Below are 20,263 nucleotides of genomic sequence, written 5' to 3'. Positions count from 1 at the left end.
GCCCTCATCCAGTCCATTGTCGCAGCCAGGCACCGGTTCAACACATCCACAACCTCTCCTGCTGAAGATGAAAAGGAGAAATAGAGCTGCGTGTCGTCAGCATACTGATGACAACACACTCCAATGCTCCAGATGACTGCACCTAGCGGCTTCATGTAAATGTTAAACAACATGGGGGACAAAAACGACCCCTGCGGGATCCCATACTTGAGAGTCCATGGGGCTGACTAATGTTTCCCAAGCACCATCTTCTGTATCCAACCTGCCAAATAGGAGCAGAACCACTGCAAAGCAGTACCTCCCACTCCTAGCTCAGTGAGTCGTCCCAGAAGGATACCATGGTCAATGGTATCAAAAGCCACTGAGAGGTCGAGGAGAATCAACAGAGTCACACTCCCTCTCCTGTCTTTCTCCCGACATAGGTCAACAGACCAAGGCTGTTTCCGTGCCAAAACCAGACCTGAAGCCCGACTGAAATGGATCCAGATAATCAGTCTCATCCAAGAGTGTCTGGAGCTGGCCCGCAACCACCCGCTCAAGGACCTTGCCCAGGAATGGAACATTTGCCACCGGCCTGTAGTTACTAAGATTTTCCAGGTCCAGGGAAGGTTTCTTTAGGAGTGGTCTCAGTACCGCCTCTTTCAGGCAGCCCAGGACCACTCCCTCTTGTAAAGAGGCATTAATCACTTCCCAGGCCCAGCCGGCTGTTCCATCTCTACTAGCTTTTATTAACCAAGTGGGGCAAGGTGGTCGCGCAAAGCAGTCCAAGCACCTTGTCCATGTCCACATCCTTGAGCTGTACCAACTGAAACTCATCCAAGAAAACAGGACAAGTCTGCTCTCTGGATACCTCACTAGATTCAACTGCTATAACACTGGAGTCTAAGTCCTGACAGATGTGAAAGATTTTGTCCTGGAAGTGCCTGGCAAATTCATTACAGTGGTCCTCAGAGAGTTCTACAAAGTCTTTGGGGCCTGCATCTAATAGCCCCCAAACAACTCTGAAAAGTTCAGAGTTGTTTGGGCAGCAGATTGATGATGTAATAGTGGCCGCAAGATATTGTTTTTTTGCTGCCCTTGCTGCCTTTGAATTTGCTGTATTGTATGCACTTACCAGTAGCTGATTACATCCATTCGGAGCTCGCCTCCATCTGTCCTCAAGCCGTCTCCTATTTTGTTTCATCACTTTCAACTCTGGGGTATACCATGGAGCTGTACGAGCTCTACTCAGGAGAGAGTGCTCAGGAGCAATCATATCAACCGCCCGGGTCATTTCTGCATTCCACAGGTCAACCAGGGTTTCGACAGGAGAGCCAGCCTTATCAGCCGGAAAACTCCCCAGAGCCCTTTGGAAACCAATCGGATCCATTAGTCTCTGGGGGTGGACCATCTTAATGGGTCCCCCACACTTGCAGAGGGGAAAAGCCGGTGTAAGTCTAAACCTCAGCAAGCAGTGATCTGACCATTTCCCTGTCCAGTTGCAAAAACCAAGTCTAGAGTATGCCCTGCTACATGCGTTGGTCCGATGGAATATTGGGACAGTCCCATGGTTGTCATGGAGACCATGAAATCCTGAGCCGCCCCCGATAAGCTGCCCTCAGCGTGAATGTTGACGTCCCCCAGAACCAACAGTCTGGGGGCTCTCAACAGCACATCCGAGACCACAAGGAATCAAAAGCACAGATTAGAAAGTATCAACTCACAATCACGTGCAGTGTTGTCATTTTCTAATTGACAAAAAACAATTTAGTTATTGGTTGGAAATGTGAACTGAAATCAAAAGATTTACTCACACTTCAAATACAATGTAATTTTGTTATCTAAGAGATTATAGTGATAATGATGTCACAGAATGACAAGAGATATGTGCAAACTATACATTCATATTTGAGAAAGTACTAGGCCCGTTCATAGCAGATTCTCAGATAACTTACATGTTATCCTGCAAGAAGAGCCCCCGATGGATAGATGCATGGAAAACTTTTTGTACCAGAGAACTGCCATAGCAGTCTGACCCAGAAACCATCTTCTGCTTAATTGTATGGACAGGTTGCTTACCTGTAACTGTGGTTCTTCGAGTGGTCATCTGTGCAGTCACACATATGGGCTCCGCGCCTGCGCGAAGCCCTGCTTCTGGAATTTTCTATAACTAAGAGCCATATTGGGCGGGAAACCCTCCCCTCTCTACTGCGCATGTGCAGGAGGGTTCCCGCCCAGATTCCCCAGTTCTCCTGAGACCTGAAGGCCTCGTCTGAGGAATATAGACACCTGCAGGTGTACCTGAAAAAACTACTAGAAGTAACATTAGTAATACTTGATGGACACCAAGTGGGGAGTATGGTGGGTGGGTTGTGTGACTGCACAGATGACCACTCGAAGAACCACAGTTACAGGTAAGCAACCTGTCCTTCTTTGTGGTCTCTGTGCATCACACATATGGGCGATTAGCAAGCTTTACTCACCGGAGGAAGGTTGGTGTCCTTAGGTGAATACAGATGACAACACTGCTCTACCAAAAGAGCAGTCAGACCTTGACCTGACGTCCAGTTTGTAGTGTGACACAAATGTCATTGGTCGAGCCCATGTTGCTGCCTTGCATATTTCTGGAACAGTGATGCCACGATGAAAGGCAGATGATGTGGAGACAGCTCTAGTAGAATGCCCCTTGACTGACGTCGGAGGGTCTAATTTCTGTAACTGGTAGGCCAGGATAATACATTGCACCAACCATGAAGACAATCTCTGAGATGACACTGGTAGGCCTTTTTTGTTCTGTCCATGACACACAAATAGCCATTGTGACTGGCGGAAGGGAGCAGTGTGATCCTTATAGAAAGCCAAGGCCCTTCTGACATCTAATAAGAGTAACGTCTTTTCCAAGGTAGAGGTTGGTAGGATGATGTCTTGGTTAACATGAAAACTGGAGACAACTTTTGGTAAAAAAATTGAACATCAGTACCACCTTATCAAGGTGGAAAACCAGATAAGGTTCATCTATTCTTAATACACATAGTTCACTGGCATGTCTTGCAGATGTAACTGCCACCAGAAAAACCACCTTCAAAATAAGAAGATGTAAGTCAGTGGTTGCCAATGGCTCGAATGGTCTCATTGAAAGTGCATGCAGAACCACTGATAAACTCCATGACGGTGAAAAAGTCCTTACTGGTGGGTTTAAGTTTAACAAACCTTCTAAAAAAACACTTAATGGTAGGATGGGAAAAAACCCTAAATCCATCAATGTAGTGATGAAAAGTAGAAATAGCTGCCAAATATACCTTTAAAGAGGAAACTTTCAGTCCTCTGTTGACTAAAACAAATAAAAAGGACAGGATCTGATGAATAGGGCAGCTTGAGGGTAAAAACCCTCGTTCAGAGGCAAAAGCAGTAAATGCAGACCATTTTCTGTTATAATTTTTCTGTGTTGACGGTTTCAGGGCTGCGTCCAAAACCGTTTGGATCTTGGTTGCCAAATCACTGTCCCCTACTGAGGGGTCAGCCTCCACACTGTCATATGTAGGGTGTCAAGGTCCGGGTGACATATCCGACCTTGATCCTGGAACAGAATTGGCAGCTGTATGAAGAGACCTTGTGACCTGTTCAGTAGGGTTGCGAACCAATTCTGTCTGGGCTACCAAGGGGTTAAGATTATGCAATCTGCATTGTCATGAATAATTTTGGCAAGTATTCTCGTTATCAGAGGGAATGGAGGGAATAGGTATAGGAAATGATAGTTCCACTTGTGGAGGAATGCATCCCCTAGTGATTTCCTTCCCATCCCTGCTCTGCTGTAGAATTGCTGACATACTGTGTTGTTCCCCGTTGCAAACAGATCTATGTCCGGTTGTCCCCAGAGGTGGAATAGTTCCTTGATGACCTGAGGATGAATATGCCATTTGTGGACTATCGACGACTGTCTGCTGAGGGTGTCCGCCAGTGTGTTGGATAGTCCCGCTATATGAACTGCAGTGAGGAACACTCGACGTCAAATGCACCATTCCCATATGTGTATGATGAGTTTGGTTAAGGGCAGGGATTTTGTTCCCCCTTGCTTGTTGATGTAGAACATGACTGTCGTGTTGTCTGAAGTCACTTGAACATGGTGGTTGTGTATCTCGGTTTTGAATGCTTTGAGTGTTTTTTGGACTGCCAGCAGTTCGAGGTAGTTGATGTGCACCCTTTTCTCCCTCGTTGACCAGAGCCCTTGTACTCTTAAGGAGTCGAGATGGGCTCCCCATCCCGTGCATGAGGCATTCGTCGTGATCAATCTCATTAGCATCGATGGTTTCAATGGTATTCCCTTCCTCAAATTCTATCGGTTCGTCCACCACTTCAAGGATTTCGTCACTGTCGATGGTAAGGAGAGAAAGACACATCTGGCGTTCTTTAACGGGTTGAACACCTTGTTGAACCAGAGCTGCAAACGTCTCATCTTGAGCCTTGCAAACGGGACGACCATGGTGGTCGATGCCATTAGCCCTAGTGGTCTTTGTATTGTGTACGCCGTGGTTCTTTGTTGTTTCGCCAGGTCATTTGCTAGGTTTTCGATGACGATTGCCCTGTCGACTGGCAAGAATGCTTTGGTGGTGTATGAATCCAAAATTGCACCTATAAACGTTATGGTTTTGGTTGGAAGGAGGGTTGACTTTTTTATGTTTATCAGAAGCCCTAGCTCCACCATGAAATGTTGTACATAACATATGTGCTGTTGAAGGGTATGTTCTCTCTTACTGTCAATAATGTTACACTTACTCCAGTCAAGGAAGCTCGTAGTCTTGGCTTTATATTTGATTCCTCGCTCTCCTTTATTCCTCATATTGAGGCAGTAGCTAAATCCTGTCGTTTTTTCCTGTATAATATTGCCAGGATTCGATCATTTTTGTCTGTCTCTTCTGCCAAGACTCTTGTTCATGCATTGGTTATTTCTCGGTTGGACTACTGCAACCTTCTTCTCACTGGCCTTCCTTCTTCTCACATCAGTCCGTTGGTTTCTGTTCACCACTCTGCTGCTAAGATCATCTTCTTGGCTCGCCGCTCTGACCATGTTACTCCACTTCTGAAATCTCTTCATTGGCTTCCAATTCAGTTCAGAATCCAATATAAACTTCTCCTGTTGACCTACAAAGCTTTTCACTGTCTAGCTCCTTCCTATCTTTCCTCTCTCATCTCACACTATTGCCCCGCTTGTGCTCTTTGCTCCTCTGATGTGATGTTTCTCACCTGCCCAAGGGTCTCCACTTCCCTTGCTCGTCTTCGGCCATTTTCTTCGGCTGCCCCTTACGCCTGGAATGCTCTTCCAGAACATTTGAGAACTACAAGTTCAATCGCAGCTTTTAAAGTTCAGCTAAAAACTTTTCTTTTTCCTAAAGCTTTTAAAACTTGAATTGTTCTGACTTTTATACTGCCTGTTTGGTGCATTCTCTTACCCTCCTTATTGCTTTATTATGATTTTATTAGAATGTAAGCCTATGCGGCAGGGTCTTGCTATTTATTGTTTTACTCTGTACAGCACCATGTACATTAATGGTGCTATATAAATAAATAAATAAATAAATAATAATAATAATAATAATAATAATACTAGGAGCCAGTTGTTGATGTAAGGGTGAATTTGTATTCCTTGACTTCTCGGGTGGGCACAGACCACTGCGATAGATTTTGTGAACACCCTGGGTGCTGTCGAAAGTCCAAATGGCAGGACGTGGAGTTGACTGATGGCTGACTGATGGCGAAGCGTAGGTATCGCTGGCTGTCCTGGTGAATGGCTATATGGAAATAAGCGTCTTTGATGTCAATGGAGGCAAACCATGATTTTTCTGTGAGTAGTGGCAATATTGTGGGAAGGGAGACCATACAAAACCTCTTTGGTATTATGAAGGTATTGACCTCCCGTTGGTCCAATATAGGGCGGATGCCCCCATCGGTTTTTGGAACGGTGAAATATTGGAAATAGAATCCCTTCATTAATTGTCTTTTTGGTACTGGCAGTATTGCTCCCTTCTCTAGAAATGAGCGGACCTCCTGCTGAAGTGGCGTCGATGGTGTAGTTGTTCTCAGGACTCCCGAGGGTGGTAAAGAATAAAATTCTATTCTGTAGCCATTTTCAAAGATGGAGAGTACCCACTTGTCTGAAGTGATTCAATTTCATGCCTTCCTCGACATCGAGAGACGGTCGCCAAAGGGGGTGCTCATGATGTAGGAACAAAGCCAGACTATAAAACACATGGTCTTCGATGTCTATATACTAATGCCCAGAGCATGGGAAACAAACAGAATGAACTTGAACTATTATTACATGAAGGCAAATACGACTTGATAGGTATAACTGAAACTTGGTGGGATGACTCCCATGACTGGAATATAGCAATTGAAGGATATAACTTGTTCAAAAAGAACAGAAGAAATAGAAAGGGAGGTGGAGTTGCACTATATGTTAAAAATACCTATCTTGCACAGAAATACAGGCGGATCAGACTGGGAGCCCCGTTGAGAGCGACTGGATTAAAATAAATGGGGCTAGGAATAAAAAGAACATGATAATCGGAGTCTACTACGGACCACCCAATCAAGGAGAAGACGAGAATGAAACTTTTGAGAAACAAATTGCCAGTGTTTCAAGGAAGTGTGATGTAGTAGTAATGGGGGACTTCAATTACCCTGATATCTGTTGGGAGACCATTACTGCCAAAAGCGGCCCTTCCAAGAAATTCCTGACATGTATGGGTGATAACTTTCTCCTACAGAAAGTGGTGGAAGGAACTAGAGGATCGGCAATCCTTGACTTGTTATTGACCAATAGGGATGACCTAGTGGATAAAGTGGCAGTTACGGGAACTCTGGGGGAAAGTGACCACGTCATACTTGAATTCTTGATTATGAAGGAGACAAAAGTCGAGCGTAGCCATACACGTACTCTGGATTTTAGGAAAGCTGATTTTAATAAACTCAGAACTATAATAAGTAAGATCCCGTGGCAAGGGAGCCTAATGAGAAAAGGAGTGCAGGATGGGTGGGAGTATTTAAAAAAGGAAATTTTAAAGGCACAGTTACAAACAATTCCAACAAGGAGAAAAGGTAGAAGACAACAGAGGAAACCAATGTGGCTCCACAAAAAGCTTAGAGATGACCTGAAAACAAAAAGGGATACATATAGGAAGTGGAAGGAAGGCCAGGCTACAAAAGAAGAGTACACACAAGTGGCGCAGAAGTGCCGAAATGGCGTCAGGAAGGCTAAAGCTGTGAATGAGCTGAGATTAGCGAGGGACGCTAAAAGCAATAAAAAGGCTTTCTTCAGATATGTGAGTAGTAAAAGGCAGAGGAAAGAAATGGTGGTTCAACTGCTTAATGAGGATGGCAAATTGATAACAGACGACAAAGGAAAGGCTGAAGTGCTCAATTCCTACTTTGCCTCGGTCTTCTCCCAAAAGCGGGTCTATGACCCCCCTGGAAAAAGTGAAGCAGAAGTTGAGGGGGCAGGATTGCAGTTTGAGATTGATAAACAAATGGTCAAAGAACAGCTAATTTCCTTGAATGAGTTTAAATCTCCAGGGCCTGATGAACTGCATCCTAGAGTAATGAAGGAGCTAGCAGAAGAACTCTCAGAACCTTTGTCTATTATCTTTGCAAAATCATGGAAGACGGGTGAGGTGCCGGACGACTGGAGGAGGGCTAATGTTGTCCCTATCTTCAAAAAGGGCAAAAAGGAGGAACCTGGGAACTACAGACCAGTCACTCTGACATCCATCCCTGGGACAATTCTGGAGCAGATTATAAAGAAGTCAATCTGTAAACACCTTGAAATCAATGCAGTGATTACTAGAAGCCAACATGGATTTGTCAGGAACAAATCCTGTCAGACTAATTTGATCTCATTTTTTGATAAGGTAACCTCACTTGTGGACTGTGGGAATGCTGTGGACATCATATATCTTGACTTCAGCAAAGCTTTTGACAAAGTACCACATGACATTCTGATTAATAAACTAGCTAAAAGTGGGCTAGATGGAACAACTATTAGGTGGATTCACAGTTGGCTACAGAATCGGACTCAAAGAGTACTTATCAATGGAACCTTCTCAAACTGGGGAGAGACAACGAGTGGGGTGCCGCAGGGCTCAGTCCTGGGCCCAGTGCTCTTCAACATTTTTATTAATGATTTGGACGAGGAGGTGTAGGGAACACTGATCAAATTTGAAGATGACACAAAATTGGGTGGGATAGCTAATACCCTGGAAGACAGAAACAAACTTCAAAGTGATCTTGATAGGCTGGAGTGCTGGGCTGAAAACAACAGAATGAAATTTAATAGGGATAAATGCCAAGTTCTACATTTAGGGAATAGAAACCAAAGGCACAGTTACAAGATGGGGGATACTTGGCTCAGCAATACTACAAACAAGAAGGATCTTGGAATTGTTGTAGATCACAAGCTGAATAGGAGCCAACAGTGCGATATGGCTGCAAGAAAGGCAAATGCTATTTTGGGCTGCATTAATAGAAGTATAGCTTCCAAATCACATGAGGTACGGGTTCCTCTCTATTCGGCCCTGGTTAGGCCTCATCTAGAGTATTGGGTCCAGTTCTGGGCTCCACAATTCAAGAAGGATGCAGACAAGCTAGAGCATGTTCAGAAGAGGGCAACCAGGATGATCAGGGGTCTAGAAACAAAGCCCTATGAAGAGAGACTGAAAGAACTGGGCATTTTTAGCCTGGAGAAGAGAAGATTGAGGGGAGACATGATAGCACTCTTCAAATACTTAAAAGGTTGTCACACAGAGGAGGGCCAGGATCTCTTCTCGATCCTCCCAGAGTGCAGGACACGGAATAACGGGCTCAAGTTAAAGAAAGCCAGATTCCAGCTGGACATCAGGAAAAACTTCCTGACTGTTAGAGCAGTGCGACGGTGGAATCAGTTACCTAGGGAGGTTGTGGGCTCTCCCACACTAGAGGCCTTCAAGAGGCAGCTGGACAAGCATCTGTCGGGGATGCTTTAGGGTGGATTCCTGCATTGAGCAGGGGGTTGGACTAGATGGCCTTGTAGACACCTTCCAACTCTGCTATTCTATGATTCTATGATGTGGATTGGGGAGTCAAAGGCGTCGATTTTGTGTGTAGTCTAGTTTATAACGTTGAAACCTGGGTTTCGATATCGGAAACTGCTTCGTTCTTTGCTGAGGTAGAGAAGGTTGTTTAAATGACTGCCTGTGAGGTTGGTATCTTGTCGCGCTGAGTCCCGATTGTCTGTACCATTTTCTAGGCTTGAACTGTTGTTGAGTCGAGCCTATTCCCATCTTCCTTGCTGTAACCTTGTCCTTCTGAACATTATCCATGGCCTCGTCAGTTGTGGAATTAAAAAGGCCTGTGCCATCAAAAGGAAGGCTCTCAATTCGAGTTCTGGCTGCTTGTAATAGACCTGCTTTCAGCCAGGCGTGCCTTCTAAGGGCCACTGCTCCTACCATAGTCTTTGCACCACAATCAGCTTGATGTTTTGCTGTAGCTATCTGCTGACGTGCTATTCTAGTAGCTTCAGAGTGGAATACTCTTGCCAACTCCTTCTGATCATCTCCCAAGTTGTCACATAGTGACATCATCTTGTCCCACAAAAATAACTGGTATCTGGACGTTGTGGCTTGGTAGTTTGATACCTTAAGGCTTAGCGACGCAGTTGAATAGAACCTATGGCCCATTAGGTCCAGACGTCGACCTTCCTTATCAACAGGTGCTGTATGTACCCTCTGTGAACAGCCTTGTGCCGACTCCACAATTATAGAATTCAGTTGGGGATGTGTGAACAGGAACTCTGCTTCTTTGTCTAGGACTCTGTACATGTTGTCAAATCGTTTTGACGATGGTTGTAGTGCTGCAGGGTCTTTCCAAGATTCTTTTACCGCCCTAGTCAGGGTTGGTAAGAAGGGAATAGCGAGGGGTGTTGTTGCTTCTGTATATATAGCATCGAAGACAGGATCGATTAATTTTTCTACTGTTTGTCAAGTCTCTATGCCCAACGCTTGAGCCATTCCTTGAATGAGGTCCGCGAAGTGGCCCAGTCCCTTGGATGGGGGACACAGATCCCTGTACTTCCACTATTGTGTCTGGCGATGGTATTGACGGGGCAGCCGAAGTGCAAGAGGCTGAGTCTGAACAGTAGTCTTCTCCCGCGTCAGGAGATGAGGCTATTTGTACAGTCTGGATTTCTCCAGTTTGCTTCTTGACGTCGAGCAGGGTGAGGTGCAGAATCTACTGACGTAATGGCTAGTGGAGGTGGTAGTGTCTCGATGACCTCTTCTAGTGCTGAAATCGTGGCCAATGGCGTTTGTCTACGTCGAGGGGATGATGCTTGGGTTTCTTGTTGATATTGATCGTGGACGTCGTGCCAATCCCTATAATAATAAGTAGGTCTTGATGGAAGGGACCACTCTGATTGTCTTTCCCATTCCCTTACAGGAAATCGAGAGCGGTGTCGTCTTGAATAATAGTAGCGTTCACTCTCCTGATATCGACTGTTGATGAAGTGGACTGAGTCAGACGAACGGCAATATTCCGATCTACGTTCGAAGGGCGTGGGCAATCTCCAATAATCATGTCTGCTTTCTACATTAACTGGTAAGTGCCCTGGGGGTGAGCATCTGCTCGATCCCCTTGCTGAGCGTCCTCAATCCCTGCCCTGGAGGGATGTATTATCCCTAATTTCGCCTTCTGACAATGATGGGGTCGGCATCGGTTCGATCATCGACGTCGAAGGAGCGATGACCGTCGGAGCCGCTTGTACTGTTGATGGTGGGGCAGTAGTGGACAGCGATAGTATAGTCGGCGTCGAAGCAATCGTGCTTATGGGACGATTTTGCCTTCTTCTTTTGCTTCGCAAAGTCTGAGAACTTCGGAGTCCTTGCTTAGCTTTTTTGCTACCGAAGCAGTCGGAGATCGCCCTGGTGTTGCAGGGGGATCCTGGCGAGGTCTGTCAGCCTGACTTATTGATGGCTCGACAGGAGCTGGAGGCACTAATGGCTCTTTTTGAGAAGCCATGGTTGGTTTATCTACCGCCCCAAGTGCTCTCTCCCACAGCTCGGCCCGCAGTTTGTCCGCACGATGCCGCCTTGTTTGCTTCGAAAAGGCTTGGCAATGGGGGCAAGCGTCTACCTTATGTCCTTCTCCAAATGACGCAGAAAATGTGGCCGTCCGAGGGTGGCAATTTCGTCCCACAACGGGCACACTTTTTCAATGGGGCCTTGTGGAAAGATAGAGAATGAGGTAAAAAAAAAATTAGGAAAGAAAGAAGTAGAAGACAATAAAAAAAGAAAGAAAAAGGATCGAAGATAGAATAAAGAAGGTAAGTCTTAGCTATTTTTGTTTGTTTGTTAGAGAAGTTCCCGAAGAGGCTGTCACGATGACGGTTGAAGAAGAGCTGGGGAATCTGGGCAGGAACCCTCCTGCACATGCGCAGTAGAGAGGGGAGGGTTTCCTGCCCAAAATGGCTCTTAGCTATAGAACATCCCTGAAGTGGGGCTTCGCGTAGACGCCGAGCCCATATGTGTGATGCACAGAGACCACGAAGAAGAAGAATGAATTACTAAATGGAAGGACCAAAACTAGGGATGCACAAGAAGCACTGTATTTAAGAATTTCAACAAAAGTTATGCAAAATTACAAAAAATTGAGACTGTTGATATACCTTTAATTTGTCTAATGATAATAAACATGTAAGTTAAATCTAATAAAATTAAGATGATTGTGAAACTTTTTTTTTACTATGGTGCCACACAACTTGAGCTCACATTTGTCTGGGCCAAGGGAGCTCACCCCCTCAACTCCTTGAAAACTCAAACTCCCAGTTCTCCTAATTTCAACTCTGAGGAAAATGCTAAAAGCAATTTTGATCATTGGGTTTGTCATTCTTGCATAGCACTGTCCTTTCCAACTAATTAATGTGGATGAAGCTCAAGGCCATGAAGGAGTAAATATAGAACTAAATCATGAGTAAATACATTTTCCTATAGAAAAAGGATTTCCCCCCACTATACAGGTTAGCAAGCTTTGGTCAAGAAACGCAGATGGACTAAATTAAAAGTGTGTGTCAAAAGGTAGGCAATCATGTTTATAATGGAATATTATATATCATCCCCAAAGCAAAACATAACAGTGATTTTTTTTAAAAGAATCAAGAATTAGAATTATGTTTGAACCTTATATCAGCTAAATCCATGTAAGATGTATCAAAATCTTAAGTATGACATAGGGCTTTGCTAGACGCGGGGTTAGCCCGGTCTGATACCCGGGATCGCCCCTGTGTGTCCAGATGACGCACAGGGGATCCCGGATTTAGGCATGGCTCAACCCTCCCTTGCCCCAGGGTAATTGGCACCACTTATAGCCTGGTATTTCCGCAGTCCCGGGCTGAGCCTGGGACCACAGAAGGTCTAGCCCGTTCCACATCTTTTCCCCGCTACGCGGCTTACTCGCATGAACTGGGAGAAGCTGCACACAGGGCAGGGGGAGAGATCACGGCCAGGGGAGGAAGATGGGGGCAGGGGGGGAGATCAGGGCCAGGGGGGAGCAGGGAAACCTTTTTTTAAAAAAAGTTACCTTTGTCGATCGTGCGCTCCTGCGCACCCGACCTTTTAAAAATGAAAAAAAGGCAGACGCGATGGGGCTTTCCTTTAGCCCATTGCGTCTGATGTATAGACTGGGGCGACAGCCCCTCCTCCCGACAGGACTTTCAGGTAGGTCTAGCAAAGGCCTGAGTTATGGTTATTAGGATAATAAAATTGATAACAAACAACATTTTTGAGACCCCAAAATATGATGTATTTGTATTAAAATTTGTATCAGTTGTAAATAATCATATAATCACCATTTAAAAAGAACCTCCTGATGTCTTGTCCTACAACATTACAATTCCCCTAGATTTAACCCATGCTAACAGACGCTCAGATGAACACCCAATCTTCTCTTAAAAACACTGGAAAAGGAGGCCGCTCAATTACACTAGCTAACAACGCAGTCATTGTACTCAAAATTAAGTCCCACTTAGCCTAGATCAGCGGTTCTCAACCTGTGGGTCGGGACCCCTTTTGGGGTCGAATGACCCTTTCACAGGGGTCACCTAAGACCATCGGAAAACACATATTTCCGATGGTCTTAGGAAACTGTATTGACTGAACTGTGTCATGTATCATCTTTTGTATTATTAAAGCTATTGTTATGTATTATTTTCATTAGCAAACCATCCCATGACAATGGATCGTGTAGAGAAGAACGAAAATAATTTTATGGTTGGGGGTCACCACAACATGAGGAACTGTATTCAAGGGTCGCGGCATTAGGAAGGTTGAGAACCACTGGCCTAGATAAAGGGAAATAGGATTTCTGCCTAAATCTGCTTTATTGCATCTTGAGCCAAACCCTTCTCCTCCTCTTCTCACTTTACCTGAGAAGCAGCTGTTCCAGCACTTCTTTATAACACCATTTTGGGTAAACTGTGGTCCTTGCCTGCACCCCCTTCTTTTCCCTAACTGCTCAAGTGCATGCCCCCATGTACTCAGGCAGCCATACTGTGATCCAAACCCTTAATCAGCTTCATTGCCTCCTCTGAACTCTGTCATTTTTTGCGTACCTTTTGTAATATGTTGACCAACATTTAACACAATATTCCTGCTGAGACCAAACCGGTATGCTATTACTTCTTCTCTTGAATACAATGTTTAAAAGATGATGTACCTGTGGCCATTATAGTGTCATCCTTCCCTTGGGTGAACACAACAACTCGCTGTCTTTTAAGGTTCACTTTGGGCAAGGCTTGTGCCTTCCGGGCTATCTCTTTAATATCTTCAGTCTGTCATAGAAAAAAAGAAAGAAAAGGTATTGTAAGAAGCAGCACAAAACACCAAGCACGAGATATGCAGGTTGCTTACCTGTAACCGTAGTTCTTCGAGTGGTCATCTGTGCATTCACACACTATGGGCTTTTGTGCCTGCGCGGAGCCAGTGTCGGGAACTTCAATAGCTGAGTAAGAGTTTTGGCGGGAGCCCCGCCCACCATCCTACTGCGCATGTCCAGGGGGTCCTGCCATGCTCCTCAGTTCCTTCAGACCACAGTCATTGGAATCGAAGATATTGTTATATGTGTGTGTATATATACATATATGTATACTATATGTATATGTACGTGCACAACAAGTATTGGAAACAGACATAAAGGTCGTATACGTAATAAAATGCAGTATACCTCTGAGCCTGAAACGAGACAGAGAGGGGATGATGGGTGGGTTGTGTGAATACACAGATGACCACTCGAAGAACTACGGTTACAGGTAAGCAACCTGCATTTCTTCTTCGTGGTCTCTGTGCATCACACACTATGGGCGAATAGCAAGCTGACTTACCGGAGGAGGGTAGTCTCGTTGGAAGCGTTGGTTCTACAGGAGTGAAGACAAAACAGCTCTACCGAAACTGGAATCAGCTCTGGCTCTGACATCTAGTCGGTAGTGTTGGATGAATGTAGAGGGCCTGGACCATGTGGCTGCTCTACAAAGTTCTTGGATAGGGATTCCCCTGGAAAAAGCCGTGGAAGTAGCCATGCCACGTGTGGAGTGTGCTGTCACTGGAGTAGGGATAGGTAAATTTTGTAGCTGATAAGCGAGATGGATCATTTGGGTGACCCATACTGCTAGTCTTTGTGAAGATATAGGCATGCCCTGTTTGGGTTTGCCATAAGACACGAATAGACGAGGGGTAGCTCTGAAAGGTTCAGTTCTAGTTTTGTAGAAGGCTAGAGCCCGCCTGATGTCAAGGGAGTGTAGCGTTCTCTCCAGGGGGGAAGAAGGTTGTTTGAAAAAAGTGGGAAGAATAATGTCCTGGTTGAGGTGGAAGGGCGTGACGATCTTAGGGAGAAATTGTAGATCTGGTCGAAGTGTGACCTTATCAGGGTGAAAGGAGAGGTATGGTGGGTCGACCCGGAGGGCTGTGAGTTCAGAGGCACGACAGGCAGACGTGACGGCTACAAGAAAGGCTACTTTCATGGAGAGGCGGCGCAGGCTGGCCAAAGCTAGAGGCTCGAACGGTTTCTCAGTCAATGCTTTTAGAACGACGGATAAGCTCCATTGTGGAGTGATGAATCGTATAGGGGGAAATAGGTTTTTCGCCCCTTTCAGGAATTGCTTGACTAATGGGTGAGTAAAGACAGTGTGTCCCTGGATTGGTGGATGAGTGGCAGATAGGGCTACTAGGTGGACTCGCAGTGACGAGTGTTTGAGGCCAGAGTCGACGGGATGTTTAAGAAAGAGGAGAATGTCCTTAATAGAAGAATTCTGAGGATCAAATCCATGTTGTTGAGCAAAGGATGTGAATCGGCAACGTTTGGCTCGATAGGTCTTTCTGGTTGCCGGTTTTCTTGCTGACCGCAATATGTGCTTTATTTGCGGTGGGAGGTCTAGTAATGATTGTTGATTTTCCAAGCCGTTAACTGTAACGTTTGGAGATCTGGATGGTGAATGTGACCATTGTCCATTGAGATGAGACTCGGTGTCGAGGGTAGACGAATGAAGGTTTGATTTGACATGGATAGGAGAGGCGCAAACCACGGTTGGCGGGGCCACCATGGGGCTATCAGGATTGCCTTCATCGGTTCTATCCATAGTCTGGAGATGACTCTATTGAGGAGAGGGAAGGGGGGGGGAACATGTAGGCGAAGGTGTGTGCCCAGTGAATCTGGAAGGCATCCCCGAGAGAGGATGTGCCTCGCCCAGCTCTGGAGCAGAACCGCTGACAGGCAGTGTTGGTCTGCGATGCAAAAAGGTCTATGCACGGACTCCCCCATCGTTGGAAGAGTTTGAGGAGGATGGTCCGGGAGAGTTCCCACTCGTGGGTCAGAGAGAAAGTGCGACTGAGAGTGTCCGCAACTTGGTTGGACTTTCCTGCGATGTGGAGAGCGGTTATAGAAATGTTCTTGGTTCTAATCGAAGATATCGAGGGTTATTTTGAGAAGTGTAGGAGAACGCGTGCCGCCCTGCTTGTTGAGGTACCATACGACCGAGGTGTTGTCGGATAGAATTAGGACTTGTTGGTTTCGGATGTTGGGTTTGAAGGCGAGCATGGCTTTGTAAACTGCTAGAAGCTCGAGAGCGTTGATGTGTAGGACACGCTTGTTGGTGGTCCATCTGCCCTGGGTGCTGAGGTGATTGGCGTGTGCATCCCAGCCAAGGTTGGACGCGTCGGTGGTGATTGTGATGGTCGGTGTAGGCTGTCGGAACGGAATGTCCTGTAGGAGGTTGTGAGGACGCGTCCCCCATAGTAGGGAGGAGTGAACCTCTTTTGTAAGCCGCCATGAGAGCCTTTTTTGGCTGAATGGCGGCATAAAAATCCTTAAATAAATAAATAAGGTGAGTCTGACATGGGTTGGTGGAGCCGTTGTAAGTGTGGAGAAGGTAAGCTTGTAGGGGGCGTATTCTCAAACGTGCCCATTGAACTACGTATACAGTGGAGGCCATAAGGCCAAGTAGACGCTGAATGGTCCATACGGATGGAGATGGGTGGTGGCGGACGGTATGTGCGTTGGTGATGAGTGTGCGTGCTCTTTTTTGAGGTAGATATGCCGTGGAGGTTCTGGAATCTATATCGACTCCGATGAATGAGATGCGTTGCGAGGGAATGAGATTTGACTTTTCTTTGTTGATACAGAGACCTAAGGAGGTGAGGAGGTTGAGAGTGTAAGTTGTATCTTGAAGGATTGCGGATGAGGATGGGACTGTGAGAAGCCAGTCGTCCAGGAAAGGAAAAACGGTGACCCCTTGGGTGCGTAGATGTGCACACACTGGTGCCATGCACTTTGTGAATACTCTTGGGGCAGAGGAGAGTCTGAAGGGAAGGACTGTAAATTGAAAAACTTCGGTGCTGATGGCGAAACGAAGAAGTTTGTGGTGTGATGGGTGGATTGCGATATGGAAATACGTGTCTCTGAGGTTGATAGAGGTGAACCAATGGTCGTTCCAGAGGAGGGGGAGAATGTAGGCTAAGGTGGTTATTCTGAATTTCCTCGGAGCAATGTATTTGTTGAGGTCCCTGAGGTCCAGAATGGGACGTAGTCCGCCGTCGGCCTTCGGTACCGTGAAGTAGTGCGAAAAGTATCCTCGACTGATGTTGGTGGAGACTCGTCGGATGGCTCCCTTGCTGAGGAGGAGGTGCGATTCATCAACGAGAGGTTGTGATGGTGGAGTGACCTTTACGGTACTGAGAGGTGGGAGGTCGCGAAGTTCGAGACGGTAGCCTACGTGAATGATGGTAAGGACCCAGGTGTCGTTTGTGATGTTCGACCAGGCGTGATGGAAGGGTTTTAGAATGGAACTGAAGATTGGTATTGAAAGAGGTAGTGAGTGGTTGTCAAAGACGACGCTTGGGGAACAAGTCGGCTTTGGAGCGAGGTTGGCGAAAGCATGGTGACGGTGCTTGTCTTTTTGGTTGGTTGAAATGCTGTTGGTAGCGGTTAAACCTGTCGTGATGTTGTTGTTGATGTTGTTGTTGTTGGTATCTTGGTAGAAAGGAGGTTTGCGGACGGTACCATTTCTTTCTATAGGAGGAGTGGAATGACGGTTGGGATATTCCCATTTTCTTTGCTGTAAGGCGTGCCTTCTGGATGGTGTCCATGGCTTCATCTGTTGATGAATTGAATAAGCCCTCGCCATCGAACGGGAGATCCTCAATTCTCGAGCGAGTTTCAGGGGTTAAGCCAGCGGCTCGAAGCCAGGCATGGCGGCGAAGGGCAATGGAGCCAATCATGGATTTGGATGCACAGTCGGTGAGGTGCCGGGAGGCATTAAGTTGGAGTCGAGAGATCTTGGATGCTTCGGTATGGAATAGTTGTGCGAGCTCTCTGTGGTCATCGTGAAGGTGGGAAGTAAGGGATGCCATTTTATCCCACAGAAAAATCTGATAGCGTGCCATAAGGGCAGTGTAGTTGGCTACTCTAATAGTGAGGGCAGCCGCAGAATAGAGGCGCCTGCCCATCATATCAAGGCGTCGAGACTCCTTGTTGGAGGGTTTCGAGTGTGCCTTGGTCAATCGGCCTTGTGAGGATTCGACGATGACGGAGTTTGGTTTGGGGTGGTTGAAAAGGAAGGATGCATCTTTTTCTTGTACTCTGTATAGGCCCTCAAGTCATCTGGAAGTGGATCCCGGAGCTGCTGGTGATTTCCACGACTGACGAGTGGTGTGGAGCAGTCTTGGAAATAGTGGTATGGACACCGGAGGAGTGCTATCTGCGTAAACGGAGTCAAAAATGGGATCTGAGATTTCTTTGGATGGTTGTTGGGCATCAATGCCCAAAGATTGGGCCATGCGGAGAATTTGCTCAGTGAAGTGGTTAGTGTCGTCGGAAGGAGATGCCTGCTCAGTTGTGTCGACGATGTCGGTAGGTGATGGGATTGACCTCAGTACCGATATGACGGAGGAGGAGTCTGATCGGTAATCATTTTCAGAAGGTGATGGTGACCTTCGTTGATCCTGTCGTTGTTGTTCTATTTGTAGAGGACGTTGTAACGATGCAAATCTAGGAGGTACCGGTGGAGGTGGTGGAGAGCGGGGGGAGCGTGGAGCTCGGCGCTCTCGGTATTGAGGGCGCTGATAAGCACTGGTGAAGTCTTGGTCTCGACGGCGATCCAGGGCTTGAGACCTCGGTATGGACCAATTAGAGTCGGAGTCCCAATCACGGCGTGGTGATCGTGATCTATGGGATGGAGCTCGAATTACTAATTGAGTAGAGACGTGCTGCTCATAAGATTGTTGAGGGATCGGAGGTGGTTGCGCCAACGGAATAGCTCTGGAGGATAATGGTGAATCTCGGAGCTTGCCCTCTGAGATCGATGCCTTAGGTGGCGGTACCGAGGGGATCGGAGGCGAGGTCGGTAGCAGAGCGGGTGATGTTACCGACGGTAGTGGTTGCGGTTGCGGAGTCGGAGGGCGAGATGGTGGGCACGTCTCCTTCTCCCGATGAGGTTTTTTCCTTTGTTTCCCATTATCCATTTTATGCTCTCTCGCCCGCTTAGACAGCTTTTTTGCTGTTGTAAGGGTGCGGGATTTGTTACCCGAGGATAAAGCCCCTTGCTCCATAACAGGAGAACGTGGGCGGGCGGGCGATGTCGAGGCCTGCGGTATGGGTTCGTGAACTGTCTCAAGGGCCTATTTCCAAAGTAGAGCTTTGAGTCGGTCAGCTCTATACGGCGAGATTGCCTCGACAACTTCAAGCAGAATGGGCAGGTTTCGACGATGTGTGACTCGCCCAGGCATAGGAGGCACAACGAATGTCCATCTGAAAGAGGAACCTTCCCGTTGCAGGAGGGGCACCTCTTAAAAGGGCCTCTATTAGAGTCAGACATAGAGAGGGAAAGCGAAAGTAGAAAATATAACACTAAGATAATTCTAATTTTTTTTTTTTTTTTTAGTAAAAAGAGAAGAATAAGAAGGAGAAGAAGAGGAAGGAGAGGAAAAAGAGGAAGACTAAGGGAAAGAACTCAGCAGGATATTACTTTAAGAAGAGCGAAGCTCCCGACGTGCTGGCAGTAGAGCGGTTGAAAAGGAACTGAGGAGCATGGCGGGACGCCCTGGACATGCGCAGTAGGATGGTGGGCGGGGCTCCCGCCAAAACTCTTAATCAGCTATTGAAGTTCCCGACACTGGCTCCGTGCAGGCGCAGAAGCCCATAGTGTGTGATGCACAAAGACCACGAAGAAGAACAAAACGTTTGTGTTTTCAGGATAAAACTATGGTCTGACATCTTGATTTGTTTTAACCATGGTTAGAACAAACCACAATCCCCAAGTTCATATGTAATGGAGAACTATGTTTTGTTCAAAAGTAGAAGTGAAAGCTTTGTGTGTAGGGGGAGATGGGAAGCACTTGATCCCAAGGCTTGTGGAATCTCAGTCACAATAATCTAAAACATGGTTTTGATTATTGTTTCAACTGGGCTTCTAAAGATAATTGGGGCATAACCACAACACTGTTCTACATAAGCTTTTCAAAATTACTCTTGTTAAAAGCTATTAAGAAAATATTTTCTCTGACTTACCAGAGCACACTCCTACACCAACAGGAGTGTGACTTGGTTCACACAATATGGCAACCCATACCCAAAAATGAGTATGGATTGAATGAGGGTTATTATTGAAGCACGGATTGTTGCATTGTATGAATCCAGCTGGGTTTCTTAACCACAAACAACACACAGTTCACAACCCAACAACAAACCATTGGTTTTTCGGGGGCTGCATCCGGACAAC

At 46.3% G+C, this 20,263-nt stretch overlaps 1 protein-coding gene across 2 annotated transcripts in view; it reads right to left on the bottom strand.

Moving 5' to 3' along the window:
- The window catches only part of ADK (adenosine kinase), a 518,244-nt gene that overhangs the window by 87,643 nt on the left and 410,338 nt on the right, over positions 1-20,263 (bottom strand). For both annotated transcript variants that reach the window (XM_063128876.1, XM_063128877.1), the window contains exon 9: positions 13,714-13,828. In XM_063128876.1, coding sequence (XP_062984946.1) covers positions 13,714-13,828 — 115 coding nt within the window. The remainder of the gene's footprint in view (positions 1-13,713; positions 13,829-20,263) is intronic.

The sequence above is a fragment of the Elgaria multicarinata genome, chromosome 6 (assembly GCF_023053635.1).
Source record: "Elgaria multicarinata webbii isolate HBS135686 ecotype San Diego chromosome 6, rElgMul1.1.pri, whole genome shotgun sequence".
NCBI classification, from domain to species: Eukaryota; Metazoa; Chordata; class Lepidosauria; order Squamata; family Anguidae; genus Elgaria; species Elgaria multicarinata.
Note: the sequence above shows the minus strand (reverse complement) of the source record. Positions and strands in the feature narration are given on the sequence as shown.